At 40.1% G+C, this 17,653-nt stretch overlaps 2 protein-coding genes across 9 annotated transcripts; one reads left to right on the top strand and one right to left on the bottom strand.

Annotated features, from left to right (window-relative positions):
- Window positions 1-1,126: 1,126 nt before the first annotated feature.
- pou6f1 (POU class 6 homeobox 1) lies at window positions 1,127-12,885 on the bottom strand. Of its 7 annotated transcripts, none has more exons than XM_064957337.1 (12): window positions 12,748-12,885; window positions 9,037-9,132; window positions 8,548-8,592; window positions 7,697-7,883; window positions 7,391-7,536; window positions 7,015-7,282; window positions 6,663-6,874; window positions 4,938-5,096; window positions 4,463-4,705; window positions 4,157-4,292; window positions 3,794-3,962; window positions 1,127-3,497 (listed from the first exon to the last, which is right to left on the bottom strand). In XM_064957337.1, the coding sequence occupies exons 2-12, from the start codon at window positions 9,088-9,090 to the stop codon at window positions 3,149-3,151; spliced, it is 1,968 nt and encodes a 655-aa protein (XP_064813409.1). In that variant the 5' UTR covers window positions 9,091-9,132; window positions 12,748-12,885; the 3' UTR covers window positions 1,127-3,148. The 7 variants fall into 7 exon arrangements, with proteins under 7 accessions (XP_064813409.1, XP_064813408.1, XP_064813407.1 ...); XM_064957336.1 differs by lacking the exon at window positions 12,748-12,885 and adding an exon at window positions 11,483-11,856; XM_064957335.1 differs by lacking the exon at window positions 12,748-12,885 and adding an exon at window positions 11,575-11,856.
- Window positions 12,886-12,922: 37 nt separating this feature from the next.
- Window positions 12,923-17,077, top strand: LOC135528338 (DAZ-associated protein 2-like). 2 transcript variants are annotated; one of them, XM_064957342.1, is made up of 4 exons: window positions 12,923-13,081; window positions 13,679-13,797; window positions 13,928-14,170; window positions 14,540-17,077. In XM_064957342.1, the coding sequence occupies exons 1-4, from the start codon at window positions 13,069-13,071 to the stop codon at window positions 14,666-14,668; spliced, it is 504 nt and encodes a 167-aa protein (XP_064813414.1). In that variant the 5' UTR covers window positions 12,923-13,068; the 3' UTR covers window positions 14,669-17,077. The 2 variants fall into 2 exon arrangements, with proteins under 2 accessions (XP_064813414.1, XP_064813415.1); XM_064957343.1 differs by lacking the exon at window positions 12,923-13,081 and adding an exon at window positions 13,176-13,274.
- The last annotated feature ends 576 nt before the right edge of the window (window positions 17,078-17,653 follow it).

The raw sequence follows: 17,653 nt of genomic DNA, 5'->3' as shown, positions 1-17,653 counted from the left end.
ATAATGAATCCCGACTAACTTCTACCACCCCCCCATTTTTTAAATAATAAATAAAATCCCTTCCAAGCCCCTCAACCCCTTAAACGTTATCTATACTGAACAAAATTATACACGCAACATGCAACAATTTCAATGATTTTACTGAGTTACAGTTCTTATAAGGAAATCAGTCAATTTAAATAAATTCATTAGGCCCTGGATGGGCCTGGGAGGGCATAGGCTCACCCACTTGGAGGGCATAGGCTCACCCACTTGGGGGCCAGGCTCAGCCAGTCAGTGACTTTTTCCCCTGAAAAGGGCTTTATTACAGACAGAAATACTCTTCAGCTTTATCAGCTGTTGGGGTGGCTGGTCTGAGACCATCCCGCAGGTGAGGAAGCCAGATATGGAGGTCCTGGGCTGGCATGGTTATTTGTGGTCTGCGGTTGTGAGGCTGGTTGGAGGTACAGCCAAATTCTACAAAACGATGTTGGTGACAGCTTATGGTAGAGAAATGAACGTTAAATTATCTGCCAACTGCTCTGCATGGTATTTGCACACTCCCTCAACATAAGACATCTGTGGCAGTGTTGTGTGACAAAACATTTTAGTGGCCTTTTATTGTCCCCAGCACAAGGTGCACCTGTGTAATTATCATGCTTTATAATCTAATAATTTATAACTTCTTGATATGCCACATCTGTCAGGTGGATGGATTACCTTGGCAAAGGAGAAACGCTCACTCACAGGGATGTAAACAAATTTGTGCAAAAAATTGAGAGAAACAAGCTTTTTGTGCATATGGAACATTTATGTGATCTTTTATTTCAGCTCATGAAACACAGGACCAACACTTTACATGTTGCATTTATATTTTTGTTGAGTGGATCATTGGTTTATATACACCTCATTGGCGCTCACAGACGCCATAATTGGACAGATACAAAGAAGTCCTCTATCATTCTCTATGGTATTTGTGGCTCTGAAGAGACTGTATATGTGTGAAATATGACATAATCCCTTTGAAAGGCTAGAGCCACAAATCATTTTTACTAGAGGTTAAGGTCTAGAGAAAGGACAAAGGATTGTTCTCGTGTGATTTAGACCTATTTTTTAAATCACAAGTCAAGACAATAAAAGACCCAGACAGTGTTCAGTAAGCCTTTATTTGGCAGAGAATGCCCAGATCAGAAATCACATAAGTCACTCTCATGACCTCATCTATTCAAATGTATTGCTGGTTCTATACTGCACACCTTATACAACAAGTGTAAATAATATTTGTTATGCCCAACATCAAAATGTGTGATATAGTTCAAATCTGAAAACTACACTATTAAACTGTGTTGACATTGGATTTGCATTTGCATTCTGTCATCTCAACATTTTTCAGACAAAAGACAATTCACTGGGGAGAATCCTAAAAAACATTTTAGGTTATAGCTACCTCGGAAATGGCAGTTGTGTAACATAACACAAGATTCATATAGCAGTTATCTTCTTCCTCTCTGAAAACATAATATCAATCTTAAAAGGCAATTATGGGGAACAAATGAATTACACGGTTCAGCATGGCATATCACAGACAGACAAACATCAGAATATGAATTATATTCATTTGGGACCACAAAGGACTAAATATTGTAGTTTATTCTCATTCGGTCATGTACCATACTGGCTTAAGATAACCTTACAAAATTGATGCTCATTACGCATAGAAGTTTGACCATAAAAAATTGTTAGCATATGTATGTCAAACAAAACATTATCAACCACTTAAATATGCTGGGTAACCAGTTGCCATTTGCTACATTTTCAAATATGTTGGATAGACCAGGCATAAAAACCAATGAAGATTCAACATTTTCTAGAACAATAAACATTATAGATTTCAAAATGTAATACACTTTATTGAGCTTTTGCCAGCCTACAAAGCTGTATCCTTCCATTGCAGTCGACTGCACTCAGCTGCAATCAAGGCTTTTCATTAGTTATCTTGTTTGAGATAAGTTATCTCTAAAGTGCAAACAATTACAAGGTTATAGAAAAGGGCAGGGAAGCCATTAGCTCCTTCAATTTTTGTTTGTCCCTAAAATACCATTCCTTTTAGCTAAGAATCCGTATTTCATATACATGAATAATAATCAAAAACTACAACCTATGAATCAATTCATTCACATAGTCATGTTTTATTATTCAATCAATTTGATTTAATTAGATCATTATTTTTGTCATGTAAGTATTCTCAATATACAGTACACATTCAACCACACGGACACCTGACTCAATTGAGACAGGCAATGTTTTAAATTCTTCACTGTGTGACGTCTGCTGATGAACCATGCTGGGCTGACATCTGTTAACTATTTGAAATAATGTATGTGTGTCTTTATAGGTGAACTAATCCAAAATGAGAACCTTCACTATGGTAAACAAAGGGGCATTGCTTTTGGATGCATTTGCTGTTTATGTTTTGCTTGTGTTTCAGATTATTTTATGCCAAATAGAAATGAATGGTAAGTAATGTATTGTTTCATTTTGGAGTCACTGTTATTGTAAATAAGAAAAGAATATGTTTTTAAACACTTCTACCATGATTACGGATTAATCCTGAATGAATCGTGAATAATGATGAGTGAGAAAGTTAGACGCACAAATATTGTGCGTACCAGTTCCAAACCTATATTTTTGGTGGCACAGAACAGATTGATTGGATGTTGTACAACTGTAAGCAAATATCTTTAAAGGCCATTGCTATAAAATTCATAGACAGCCACTTACAAAACGGTATGGTAAGTGTATAAAACCAGGTGTATCAAAATTCTAGCCATTGCTTTACAAATGGCATAATATATCAATAAATGAAACAAGAGGTTGTAAAACTGACAATAGAGGGTCTGTGAACATTAACTCAATCACGTTTCACATGCAATGTCTTTCTTTCACTTCCCCCCCACACACACATCAAAAAGAGATAACTGAGTTTTCTATGTCCATATAGTAAGACTCAGTTCAAGTGTCATTCAGTGTCCTTATCCTTCCCAAAGTCCATATAATTTTTTACTTACTAAGCTTGACTGTGTTACGGTCTTTACAAAACGTTTTTCTTGAGCTGATTATGCTGTCCTTCCAACTTTCCTACTCGTCAACGGCCGCTTACTGCACAGGCTTAAGGCTGAACTTGAAACACATTGATCTTGCTGGTGTTTTTCAGTGTCTGCCGCCTGTTGCAGAACCATACACGGACAACCTCACGGTCGTAGTTGAGCTCCTTCGCGATTTCCGTAATCTCCTGGCCCGTTGGCAGGGCATTCTTCTCAAAGTAGGTGTTGAGCACTTCGATGGCCTGCGGGGTGAAGCTGGTGCGACGCTTGCGTTTCTTGGACGGCTCACCACCCACAAATTCCATCAAATTCTGCTGACCCTTTTGGTTCCATAGCTCTGCTTCGGCCAGCCACCGCTCCAACACAGGCTTCAGTTTCTGAGCACTCTTGGGTGTAATGTCCAGCTTCTCAAACCTGCAAGAAGCAACAACTTAGAAACTAATAACACAGTAGCCTCTGATCAACCAGATTGAACCCACATCTACTCTTTCAAAAAATACCTGAACCCCAGTTCATCTTTATTTAAGTGTCAGAGCTACTATCCTGTAACATTCCTACGATAGTATCAACACTTTCAAAATATAACCCTTGAAATACAATGTCCATAGCACACCAACGTACACTATTTATCATATTTGATAGAATGGATTTCAGAAACCTCCTACTGTGAAACCTGCCACCACCCCACCCAGTAGACCAGAGGAGTTTACCTGCAGATGGCAGACTGGCTGTAGGCCGGGCCCTCTGTAGCCGTGAGGGCCTGTCCCACTTGTGTCTGTGTCAGCCCCAGGGAGAGCCGGCGGATCTTGAAGTTCTTGGCAAACTCTCGAATCTCTTCCAGATTAATGCCCTCCTCATCCGTGCACCCTTGCTGTGGCTCTAAAAATGTGAATAGACAAAGCAGATAGATGTTTTTTTTACAAGTAGGTAGGTCGATATTTCTATGTTTCGAGAGAAGCTGCTGCTTTTCCTTGGCCGGGTTCACTTGAAAAATATGTAAATGTCAATGTGATTTCCCTGGTTAAATCTAGGATTCAATTCATACAATTAAAAAAAAAATGTGAACTACGTACTGCTGACGAGCTGGCCCACGGTGGGTGTGTCTCCACAGGTGATAGGGACTGGGGAGGAGATTGGAGTGACTGTCTTCATTGCAAACGGTTGTGGGGCAATGACCACAGGTGATTGCGTAACAGTTGTTACCTGAGCCTGAGGGGAAATTTCTGTCAGCAATGGATTAATGGTAACATCCAAAAGGCGAAAAAGACTCACCATTCTCACATTAAACCAATTTCAACCAACACCACATAACAGCATTTCCAAGTTTTCTGAAATTCTGATGGAGCACTCATAAGGACAAAATTGGTGGAGAGATGTACCTGGGTGCTAGGCTTCGAGAATGTCACAGGAACATTATGCTTGGGAATAATAGCAGCAGAAGTGGGGACTGTAGCAGGTCCATTTCCTATGGTGGCAATGATCTGGCCCTGGTTGTTCAGAACCAGCTGTGGCTGGACTGTCTGGACCTGCAGGCCTTGAAAGCCCTGGAGATTCAGAGCCTGAGTAGCAGCCCCCCCTGTCAGTGAGGCAGGGTTCAGCATCAGGGGGATGGTTCCAATCACCTGGATGCCATATTTAGAGAATTGTATTTATTTATTAGTAACACTATACAAAATAATTTATAAATATTTTATAAGTTCTTTATTAACTGATTATCATAATACTATAAACTTTAAAATAAATACAAGTTTATAAATCTATAATAACAGTAGTTGAAATTGTGTGATTGTTATTTTGATCCTTGAAAAATAGTGAGCATGTTTGCTTGGTGGTTATGTTTGCACTATAACCCACCTGTCCCTGTGCGTTGGTGATGATCTGGCTGGTGATTCCAGACATGGCACTGGTGATGATGGGAGTGGAAGTGAGGGAGCTGATGAACTGAGGCTGAGCCCCTAGAGACGCAGCACTGATCTGAGAGGAGAGAAACGGAGGCATCCAGAACATATTGTTCTACTATCGATAATGTCATCATTTTGAATACAAGGTACAATATATTCAACAGTGTGGATGAACAACAAGGAAATATTAAACCATCTACTCAAGTTATACAAACTTTAAAGTAAAAAAACATGGCTTGCTGATCTGCAATCCAAAACACACGTGTAGGTCAGAAAAACAAATACAGGCACATCACGTTAACCCTTTACACGCGTACCTGTATACAGGTTGGAAATGGCAGAGTTGGGCACTGACAAGCACCTAAATTATAATGCAGTAGCTGTACAATAACATGCTATAAATTACGTCAGAGTTTAGGCTCTGCACTTCACAGCTCTATATGGGTTTTGACAGCCGTTCAGAACTTGAGCACCGCATGCGACAAGAAGTTGCCCCCATCCTAACGCTAATTGGTCAACTTTTACAAATGTTTTGTTGTCCGAGTAAGGGAAATGCTGTAAATTAAGAGGACACAATGTATTTTGAAAGATGAGATGTTGAGGATTATAATAAATAACACTTTGATGTCATACAAGCAGGCCAAACACCCATGAGTCCAAATGAGCGCTTCACATTTTCATATCAAACACTCTTAGAAAAATGGGTTCCAAAACAGTTAATCGGCTGTCCCCATAGGAGAACTCTCATTGGTTCCAGATAGAAACCTTTTGGGTTCCATGTAGAACCCCCTGTAGAAAGGGATCTACAATATAGGTTCCACCTGCAACCAAAAAGGGTTCTTCAAAGGGTTCTCCTAGGGGGACAGCCGAATAACCCTTTAAAATGTAATTTGCACCTTTTCTTCTAAGAGTGTAGAACTCATGTCATATAGCACCTTTTCTTCTAAGAGTGTAAAACTCATGTCATATAGCACCTTTTCTTCTAAGATTGTAAAACTCAGGTAATATACAGTGACAACTGTTATGTTTGATGTACAGTTACAAGATGACATGGTGTCATACCCTGGGTTGTTCTGAATAGAATGATCTTGTTTGTCTATTGTGAAGAAAATCCGCTGCAGAACACACACCTGAATGCATACAAGACTCCTTTCTATGCACACCAAAATTACGATCCACTTCTCTGAATTGCCCTGTGAAAGCCGTACACTGTAAGATCGTACTTTATAACTTAGATTAGAACAAGCTTTCAAATGATGCCCACCTGACCCAGACTGCGATTTATAATGGGCTGTCTTTGGATTGTGTAAACAACTACGGTAATGGCGGGGATGCAGTGTTGTGTTCCAAACATAACAAGTGTGCTTGCTCTAGTTCCTCAAAGCCACAGCTAGAAGAGATAAAAATGTTAAAAAACTTATTGTTGAAGATTATTCTTAGAGTCCTGAAAGTGCAGTGAAATTACATAGGAAATACACATTAAATGACCAGTGTAATGTTTGAATTAAGTCTTGTGTCAGGTGAACTGTTGTGTCCTCAACTTTGGTCTAATAATTTATTCTCCATATTTATTCTCTAAGAAATATTTCAATTTTGCCCCATCCATATGCTGTAGGCCAATTTCCACGAGTGTAAAGGGTTAACTCACATACACGATAATACAGAAACACATTCTTACAATGGCAGGGTTGATGGAGAGGCCTGCAGACTGGAGTGTTGACACAGACACACTGGGCTGAGAGACGGACGGCATGGCCTGGGTCAGTTGTGCTGCAGCCACCTGCGTGTTCTGCTGAGCCTGCTGCATAGCTGCCTGGACCTGCTGTAGTGATGCTGTCTGAGACTGGAAAACCGCCTGCTGGGTCTGAACAGGGTTTAGCACAGTGGCTGCTGGGAAAGAAGAACCCAAACACATACTGATAAAGCATCACTGTCCCCCATGTGGTAGCCAAAAAACTATTGACTGTTGATTCAATGTGGATGAATGCAGAGATTCACATTCTGTGAAGTGTGTATCTCTGCCATCTTACTTTGCAAGCCTTGTAAGCCTTGTAAGCCTTGTAAGCCTTGTAAGCCTTGCAAGCCGGCAAAGGGTAGTTTGAGGAGGCCTCCAGACTGACTGGCAGCTGAAAGGCCAGGGAGTGTGGCTACGTTGCTGGTGGGGAAGGTGAGGACAGCCAGGCCCTGGCCCCCCATGGACCCTGCCATGCTGAGGGGGATGAGAAGGGGCTGGCCCAGGGAGCCTGTCTGGGCCATCATCCCTGTCATCAGAGTGGCCAGACCATCCTGGGTCAGGACCTACAGGGAAGGAGGATGGGGTTTGTTAGAAATAAATAGGATCCAAATTATTGGCAGATGAAGGAACCACACATGACACAGTTTTTTTGTTTGTTTAATTGTTCTCACCTGTTGACAGCCCTGCAAGCTCTGCACAGTGATGGGCATGGTGGCCTGTGGCTGCGACAGGGAGACACTGATGGGAACTGCAGTCTGAGCAAGAGTCTGGACCGCAGAGGCAGCAGAATCGACAGCCACCACCTGGTCCCCCAGCACTGACAGCACAGAGAGAGAACATACTGTGTTTGTCTACCATCAGCACACACCACACATCACTCTTAAAACATTTTTACACTGCAGCATTAAACAAGATGCTGTTTAACCTGTATTGCATGGAGTCTAACCTACCGTATCGGTATACTACAAAGGGCTCACCTACTCCCCCAGTGTTGTGGGGTGCTGGCGGGCTGTCCTGTGTTCCTGCCTCAGGTTGCTTAGCCTGATTACTCACATCCTCACCCCCCGAATCAGTCCTCCCATCCGGCATTGAGGATGGAAGAGAGGCTTGATCTACCTCCACTTCTAGGACACGGATCGTCTCATGACCAGACATCACTATCACCTGTGCAGCAGAACACAAGACCGGGGCTCATATTTTAAAAAGTGTCTCAGAGTAGGGGTGCTGATCTAGGATCAGTTTCGCCTTTTAGATCATATGAATAAGACTACATGGAAATGAGAGACCTGGTCGTAGATCAGCACACCTGCTGAGATAAGCTTAATTGGAATACAAGCACAAGTCACGCAACTACACAATAAATGACTCATCACCTATTCTCAGCAGCGTAAATGTTTTTGCTCTGAGCCATGACCAGGAATATATTTCATTATGTAGTAATAATATAATTATAAGGCATATACATCCAGGCTAGGCTCAGTGTACCTCCATTCAAATGATCAGATGTTGCCATACCAGTCGGTCTCTATCTACTGAGACAACCCAGGTAGAGGACAATGTCTATTGATTACTTGTAGAACAGAACATGAGTTTACACGTGCAAAACCCTGCCACAGGAGCATAACCTGTCATCGTGTTTGGTCAACAATGGTGGTCAGCTACTCCCTCTCCATTTCCTTATACTAATTATCCAATGTGTATATTATTAGTAAATATAACTAAGCAAAGACATGATGCATGCGTGGATGCAGCCATGAAAGATGTGAAGGAGAGGCACAGAAAACCTGAGCTGGAGGGCAAGGTGCAGACAGAGAGACTGAAAGCATACCTGGTTCTTTTTGGTAAGGAATTTCAATGGGCAGGAACCTAATGGCTGAAAAAATGTCTGCAGTCAGACAGTGAAGGGCTAAGGAGAACAACAGAGAGGCCAAGCACACACACGCTAGGACACAATGAACCAAATCAAAAGCACACAAATGGGGACAAAAACATCGGTACAACAAAACTACAACAAAGAGCATCAGCCAACAAGCATCTCAAGCAATGCTTTCTGAGAGCTCCCCTCGCAACAAAACATTATAAATTGCTTTATAGTTTGCTGACTATGAGTGTAAAGAACACAGCCGGAGTGAACATACAGTATATCAACCTCAAGATGACCGTGTGGGGTTAATCATTCCAAATATATGGTGACATGGAGGTGGCAACAGCTTATGACAGAGGACTATGAAGGAGAGGCAACACAGATTTTTAAAGTTGGGCAGGGGTGTGTTTCTAGCGTGATATCAGGTAGTGTTGACATTGAGGTTAGTGGTACCTGTTCATTGACAGTGAGGGGTGTGTCAGCAGCAGGGAGATCCTGAAGGTCCATGGTTCAGTGCTCTCACCACCAAGCAGTCACTGTTTTGACATTCTAAGAAAGGAGAAAGAATACTGTATCATCAAAACTACCAGGTTAGCCTGTGAATTGTGTTTTCCATCTACAGTACCAGTCAAAAGTTTGGACACACCTACTCATTCAAGGTTTATTTTTTATTATGTTCTACATTGTAGAATAATAGTGAAGACATCAAAACTATGAAATAACACATATGGAATCATGTAGTAAACAAAAAAGTGTTACAAAAATCTAAATATATTTGAGATTTGAGATTCTTCAAAGTAGCCACCCTTTGACTTGATGACAGCTTTGCACACTTTTGGCATTCTCTCAACCAGCTTCATGAAGTAGTAAGCTGGAATGCATTTCAATTAACAGGTGTCACTTGTTAAAATAATGAATTTCCTTCTTAATGCGTTTGAGCCAATCAGTTGTGTTGTGACAAGGTAGGGGTGGTATACAGAAGACAGCCCTATTTGGTAAAAGACCAAGTCCATATTATGACAAGAACAGCTCGAATAAGCAAAGAGAAACGACAGTCCATTATTACTTTGAGTCATGAAGGTCAGTCAATACGGAAAATTTCAAGAACTTTGAAAGTTTCTTCAAATGCAGTCGCAAAAACCATCAAGCGCTATGATGAAACTGGCTCTCATGAGGATCGCCACAGGAAGGAAAGACCCAGAGTTACCTCTGCTGCAGAGGATAAGTTCATTAGATTTAACTGCAACTCAGATTGCAGTCCAAATAAATGTTCAAGTAACAGATAAATCTCAACATCAACTGTTCAGAGGAGACTGCAAGAATCAGGCCTTCATGGTGGAATTGCTGCAAAGAAACCACTACTAAAGGACACCAATAAGAAGAAGAGTCTTGCTTGGGCCAAGAAACACAAGCAATGGACATTAGACCGGTGGAAATCTGTCCTTTGGTCTGATGAGTCCAAATATGAGATTTTTGGTTCCAGATTTTTGCGCTTAGTGAGACTATCATTTGTTTTCAACAGTACAATGACCCAACACACCTCTAGGCTGTGTAAGGGCTATTTGACCAAGAAGGAGAGTGATGGAGCGCTCCATCAGATGACCTGGTCTCCACAATCACCTGACCTCAACCCAATTGAGATGGTTTGGGATGAGTTGGACTGCAGAGTGAAGGAAAAACAGCCAACAAGTGCTCAGCAAATGTGGGAACTCCTTCAAGACTGTTGGAAAAGCATTCCTCGTGAAGCTGGTTGAGAGAGTGCCAAGAGTGTGCAAAGCTGTCATCAAATCAGGTTGGCTACTTTGAGGAATCTCAAATAATAAAATGTATTTTGATTTGTTTAACACTTTTTTGGTAACTACATAAATCCATGTGTTATTTCATAGTTTTGATGTCTTCACTATTATTCTACAATGTATGAAATAGTAAAAATAAAGAAAATCACTTGAATGAGTAGGTGTGTCCAAACTCTTGACAGGTACTGTATGTATATTTATTTTGGGTTGGGGTGGGGAGACAGTCGGGGTCTCAACTTTCTGTTGAGTTAGAATATTTCGCTTCGGGCCCCAAAAAGGCCCTGACGGCATGTGTATGGATGTTGGTACACAGACCCGCGAGCCACTGTGGCCCCTCATGATGAGTTCCGATTTTTTTGTGGCCCCCACCCAAATCAAAGTTGCCCATTCGTAAGTTAAAGAGTATAAAAACAACTATATGATGCCTCAAGAGTGACAGCACTAGAAACAGAACTAGGAGATTTACTAAGAGATTTAGTCTGGACACGGTGTAGGCCTACTTGTACTGGGGACTACAGGGGTGCACACACACAGTAATAATATACTTTATGACTTGATTTTTCACGAAGGCAAAGTCTGTGTCAAATTAAACATATGAATAATGCACCAAGAATAGGCAGCTTCTTGATAATAGGTGGCCTAGCCCTAGAAGATAGGCCCTCCTACAGTATGTCCGCCCAAAACATCTAGCTTTCTAGAATGATGACAGCTGAAAAATGACTATTCGATTATCAAATATTTTAACGTAACATAAAAAAGATCAGTGCAGCGCTGGACACTCCAACACAGAAATTATATATCTGTCAGAACTTCAGCAGTTGTTGATCCCCGTACACCACCCACAATCTAGCCGCATTAAAAGTATCGCCGTGTAATTATTTGAGGACACGATGTTACCCATAAAATATGCCGCGACAAAAATCACCCGCTCTTCCATGCCTGGGGTCTGCATTTTATTTATTTCCCTCTCTTTATCATAAATATATAAATTATGCTAATTAAGAGCATTGCATATTAACAAAAAAAAACGAATTTCCTCTCGCCATTTCGTCGCGCTATAGCGGATGGAAGTCTTAAACTGAAAGCAAAGCAAAGCAACTTACCGTAAATGTGTCTTATTTTCTGAGGTTCTCCTCTTTTAAAAATCTTTGCCACAGTTTGTTTTAGTCACATATAATAAAAAAAATCATCTCACCGCTCCAGATAGGCGCTATGGCTGCACACAAAAGAGGCATTTGCATTGATAAGGAGGGTTGGCAACGTGAAGATCCTTTCTTTCTTAATATTTAATGACGGTCCCTTCGGTACTACAATTCAGATGACCTATATTCCTCAAGATACCATCTAAAATCGACTTCTGCTGTAAAGACCAATGGAAAATACCACTAATATTACAACAAATCTGGCCTTTTGCCCTACGTCATGAACATAATTTATGCAAGGGATATCTTGCATGGAAAAATGTCTGCCTCGACTTGAGAGGAGCCATGGCTGCCTTAAAGGGAAAGTGCATATTTAAAAGTATAGTTTTTTAGCACGTTGGCTTTTTTAATTATATTTTTTTTATCTCTGGTACAGAATATAATGTAGCAGCAAAGAGACTACGTGAACTTTTCCCCCAGGAGGTCAAAAAGGGTCCTCTGGTATAGAAATACTGTCCAGAAGTAATTACTTCATTGGACAGATGGGACACACCCATGAGCATAAATTGTTTCCCTAAATACTAAGGCTTTCTGTTTTCATTAGATAATAGTAACCTGTTGTCACATATCACATGTACCATTGGTATAGAGTTTTGATTGATTATATATGACCTACTATGCTAAGCACCATTTTTCACTGCATTTCTCTTAGAGGAAAAGACCTTGGTGTGTTTTCGCTCTATTTTTCTTGCCAGCTGGCAGACACTGGCATTTGCATGCATTTGTAGTGTATTGCCATGGTGCTCAAAGGGAGAGCTGAGCTTTTTGAATCTTTAATTAGCCCCATGGCAAGTGCTCTCTACTGTCTGTTCAATCACAATGTGATCTATCATCGAAACTGAAATATTCCTGCCAAGAATTTACTAACTGTCACTTAATGATCAGAATAGTGTATAAAATTATTTTGAATCAAATTGCTATATCATCCTGCATATCATCCCCCTGGTGCGCATTAGTGATGATGTGGTGAGGTACCCCCAATTGTTTTCTTATGGATCAGAAAAGCAACCAATTATTTTTTATAATGATCAACGTCAAATAGGTTATTAGACTAGGAAGTATTTGAAGACTAGCAGAATAAACAGCCCGGAAACGTAAAGCAAATATATAAATTTTAATTATCTTGAATGTTATTCAACAGTTTATATCTAGATCTGGTTGAGTACCTTCAGTGCCCACGTATCCAATGCCATGGAACATTTTTTAAATATAAAGAAAACTACAAAGTAAATTGAACCAGTTAGGTAATGTAAAACAACTTAAACAGCTCACGCACTTTCACCCCTAGAATGGGAGTGGCTAAGTACATATGACGTAATTGCATCAACCATCACAACAAAAAATTTAGTGAAAAACAAGGAAGTGAACGGTCACGTAACTCTGAACTGTAATCTCAATTTTTAGTATTCAAACGGTCCTTCTATAAAATACTTTTAACTTCAGAATAATTGTATTCGACGCATTAAACTACACACCATTTCAGGACAATGAACAACAAAGGTAATTTAGCTAACGTCCACAACCTTTGTATTAGCTCACATGCTAGCTATCTAACAACAGCGGCCAAGGGTTAGTTAGCCAGCTAACAAGCGAGACTAAAATGTTTACTTGACCGACGTATTTTCCTTTTCATTATAAATTAGCCCAACCACTAAGGTAGATACTGCTGTCTAAATCGTGATGGAGTCGACATGTAAGTAGCCGGCTAGCTAATGTTACCCAATACGTAACGCTAGAAAGCGTGCTGTAGTTACTACATGCTATTTAGCTTGTAGCCGCGTACTCTGACCTCAATACCACTATCCAGTTAGCTTTTGCAATTAGCTCTAGGACTTGTCATAGTCACTATTTTGTCAGTTGGGTAAGTGTTTTGTTGTGACATTATTAACTTAACTAGCTAACTTGTAATCACCATTGATGAATTAAGTATTTTCTGTTATGTTCGCTACCTATACTTTTTTATTTAATTAGACCGATCGGTAGTAGATTAACAAACTACGTTAGCCCTCAATAATGTTTTGCTATTGTGTGGTGATTGAGTAAAACAAAGCAAGTGTGCGTATTGATAATAGTAGAATATTGTTTTGTGTATCACAGGTTCCTATCCCCAGCAAGCTGTGTACCCTCAGCAGAGTAGTGCACCCATCTACCCACCTGCTATGCAAGTGTCTCCCCAGGCACCACCTTATTCAGACGCCCCACCTGCATACTCTGAGGTAGCCATTTATACTTGGAATAGACATGTTAACTACTTTTGTGAATAGTATTCCCAATCATATCAATACAAACGCACTGACCGACTGTCTCTAACTCCCCCCTTTTCATATCTTCTCCATTACGCCAAAGATTTATCAGCCCAGGTATGTGCACCCATCTCAGGCTGGCCAGCTACAGCAAATGTCTCAGTACCCTGGCACTCAGATGTACATGCAACTGCCCCAGTCCATGGCTGTTGGACCAATGGGCCACAATGTCCCCATGGCGTACTACCCCATGGGAGCCATGTATCCCCCTGGCTCCACTGTGCTAGTGGAGGGAGGATATGATGCTGGTGCTCGCTTTGGTCAAAGCAACAGTGCTTCCATCCCAGTGAGTATCCTCAAAACGCCTAGGCTATATCTGGGGTGTCAAAATCAATTCCTGGATGACAGTGATTTTGCTGGTTTTTGTTATTCCCTTTTAATAAGTGTCCAATTAAGACCTAGACAACCTGATGAAGGGAAGTAATCAATTACCTTAATACGTACAAGGGAGGGGCGAAAACCTGCCAACACTCAGCCTTCCAAGAATTGAGTTTGACACCCCAGACCTATGTTACACAATGTCATGTGGTTATATCATAAATCAATGTTCATATTGTGCTGGAGCCAAATATATATCCTGTGTAATTGATTAACAGATATTGGTAAAGTTACTCATGTATGTGACTTTCTTCCCCATCACCTAAATGCATCACAGCCCCCACCTCCCGGCCACATGCCTAATGCAGCTCAGCTGGCCGCCATGCAGGGTGCCAACGTCATGATGACACAGCGCAAGAACAACTTCTTTGTGGGTGGCTCCAATGGCGGGTACACCATCTGGTAACAGCCAGCGTTTTCCGCAACCTCTCCCCTTACTCCTCTCCCTCATTCAAAATGATGACGCCCTCTCCTGTCCCATCCGCCAACCCCTTTCGGGGATACTGATATCACCTAACGGAATGTAATATTTTAGAGCCCTGATAAAAGGTACAGTACTCCACTTCGTAAGCAAAACGGTCCTAATTACTGATTCATAATTTGGGCTGCTGAACTTGTTCCCTGGCCTTACAAGGATAGTGCTGCTGTCTTAGGTCAAAACACATTTCACATGTTATATTTTCTTTAATGCATGACATCAATCTACTCTCTTAGCACTGTCCCCATTTTGTACTTGATAACTAATGTTCATGTTTATAAACACTCGTTGGACTTGGCCTAATGTCTTCCTTACAAAGAGTGCTACTGATCCAAGTAGAGCATCATATATACTTTAGTTTTCGCTTTTGCATGGCATGTTGAATAGACCCAGTTGGCCTATCTAAAATCAGTTTCTGCGACCACTGGATTCATTTCAATCGGATCAAATAGACAATTGCTGTAGTATAGTAGAATACTGGTATGTTAAACAACAAGAACCCAAACGAGAATGGATCACAAAATGATTACCAGATAACATGCCATGGTGGTTTACTGTACCTTCTTGGGCAACCGTAGATGAACATAATCGGCGTCCCAAAGAGCACCGTCACTTAAATAAAAGCAAATTAACTTAAAATACGTAGAATGAGGTTGAGATTTGGATCATCGAAAGGGTTGGTTGGCTTTACATTTTTGCCATTTTAGTTTTTTTCCCCTCTAAATCGAATACCCTGACTTGTACATTATCCCAGTGTTTGGTTTCCTTAAGTAAAAAAAAATGGCACCCACCTGTTCTTAAACACTTAAAAAGCACTGTCATGTAAACAAGAATCATCTAAGATCAGGGGGTTATTAAGAGTTAAACACTTTACTTTAATCCTTCATTATAAGGACTGTGAGGGTTCAATTACAATGTAACCGGTTTGTTTACTTTAAATATTTATCACTTTCGGGCACATCTTAGTGATTTGTTTGAATTATTAGTTAATGTTAGTATAACCAATTAGCTGGTTGTACCAAAGAAATGGTCTAGACTGCACTAGTAAATGTTTGGTTGTGACTTATAATTATAGTAATTGAAATATGGCACATTTTGAAAAGCAAACATCAGATTTAAGGATGCAGTGATGATTTTGATGGTACTTAGACCTTCGATCTGGCATTGCTGTTGTATTTTTTAATGGGGTGCTTAAATGTTTAATGTAAATGTGACTAGGTGGTTCTGCATGCTTTTTTGCACTTTTGCTCTGTACAATTTTGATTTTTGTAAAGATGTATCATTGCTAATTTTTATAGAAATACCACAAGCATTAATTTATGTGCACTGCTGGAAATAGGTTTTGCTACTTGTTTTTAGTACAAATGCTAATAACCTGCAAATACAGTGCTATGCATGTTACTCTTTCCTGTCCAACTTTTTTAGAATTCATTTAAATGTACTTTCACTCCAAAATTGGGGTGTTCCTAAATGTTTTAGGACTGCAGAAAATCACTTGCTTATTGTTCCCAATTAGTTTAATATAGTGTTAAACCACATTATTTCTGAACATTTTCTTATAAATAAAAAATATGCATTGCATCAGTGGAGCTTACAACTGTTGACACAGTTTATTTTCCAATACACTTGTGCTGCTAGTTAAACTACTGTATAAACTTTAATAAATATCTAACACTAGGTTTGATCTAGTTTGTGAGACCATGTCTGCATACAAGAATTTGATATTTTGGTTGAAACATGATTCCTTGAGGTCTTTATTTTTCCTCCTGTTCGGATAGAAATTAATGTCACTGGGTATCTGACATAATAGCCTAGATTTGATAGTTGTAGCCCTCATGGAAATAGAAGTAGTCTTCACTGAAATGTGAATTCCAGGTCAGTTGACCAGCTGTCTGGTAAACTGCTAGCCAAGCATGCGACCTGTTCGCACATGTATTATCAGACTGCATCTGTTCTTGGTAACACTGATCACATGACCAGCCACCATTCCAAACATGGTTATCATGTCACTCATATTTTGCACAGCTGTAAATGTGTATCCCATTCCCAAATACATGCTGATGCTTCATGCCATTTAAAAACTGTCAAGGCTTTCAAAATGTAAACAAAAATATATTCCTTCAATTGTTAAATTTTGTTTTCAAGACCTGGCTATTGTTTAATGTCGCAACATAATGGTGGCTTAGACCCAGCAATATGATGTACTAATGCTTACCAGTAGATGCCATACCAACCACAGCCAGTGTGGAGTAAACAAAGGATATACGGACATTTATAGTTCAGGGATTCTCTTAACATTTTTATAATATGGATATGTATTAAAGTGATTTGATGGTCTATGGTACACTTTCTTTTAAGATTAAGGAGATGTCACTTTGGTTTGCTGAAACATGCGTCTGGAAGAAAGAACTCTTTGCAAAGGAACTTTGGTGCACTTCATGTTTTTTTAGAGAGTAAAATGACATTTAGAAAAATATTTTGGACAGTAAGGTTTAATGCTACCTGTTCTGAGTTCTTCTCCATCATTTAGATTTTTTTTTGACAAGCATCAGGACTCAAGCAGCTCAAGTGGCCCTGTATGAATTGTAAGAGTTGAAGAAATGTTTACAGTGCATAAATACTTTCCCTGTGATGAAAATGAACAACTCTAGCCTTGTTTGAAATACATATTGTGGGGTGTGAGATTGACACTTCAATGTTCTATCCACCTATAACTTATAGCTGTAAGGACATTCAACAATGAGTGAAAAAAGGAAAAAGCTTTATTGCCACATCTGACCTGCAGTCTTGAGGTCTGTCATGTCACTTACTACCTTTGGCAGATACTTCAATAAGATCATACAATCTCTATCTGGTAATAGTAACAGATTCAATATAACATTTCCCATTTTGCTGCCCAGAAAGACAATAGTC

This window comes from Oncorhynchus masou, chromosome 33 (genome assembly GCF_036934945.1).
Source record: "Oncorhynchus masou masou isolate Uvic2021 chromosome 33, UVic_Omas_1.1, whole genome shotgun sequence".
NCBI lineage: Eukaryota > Metazoa > Chordata > Actinopteri > Salmoniformes > Salmonidae > Oncorhynchus > Oncorhynchus masou.
This window is presented reverse-complemented; position numbering and strand designations above follow the sequence as displayed.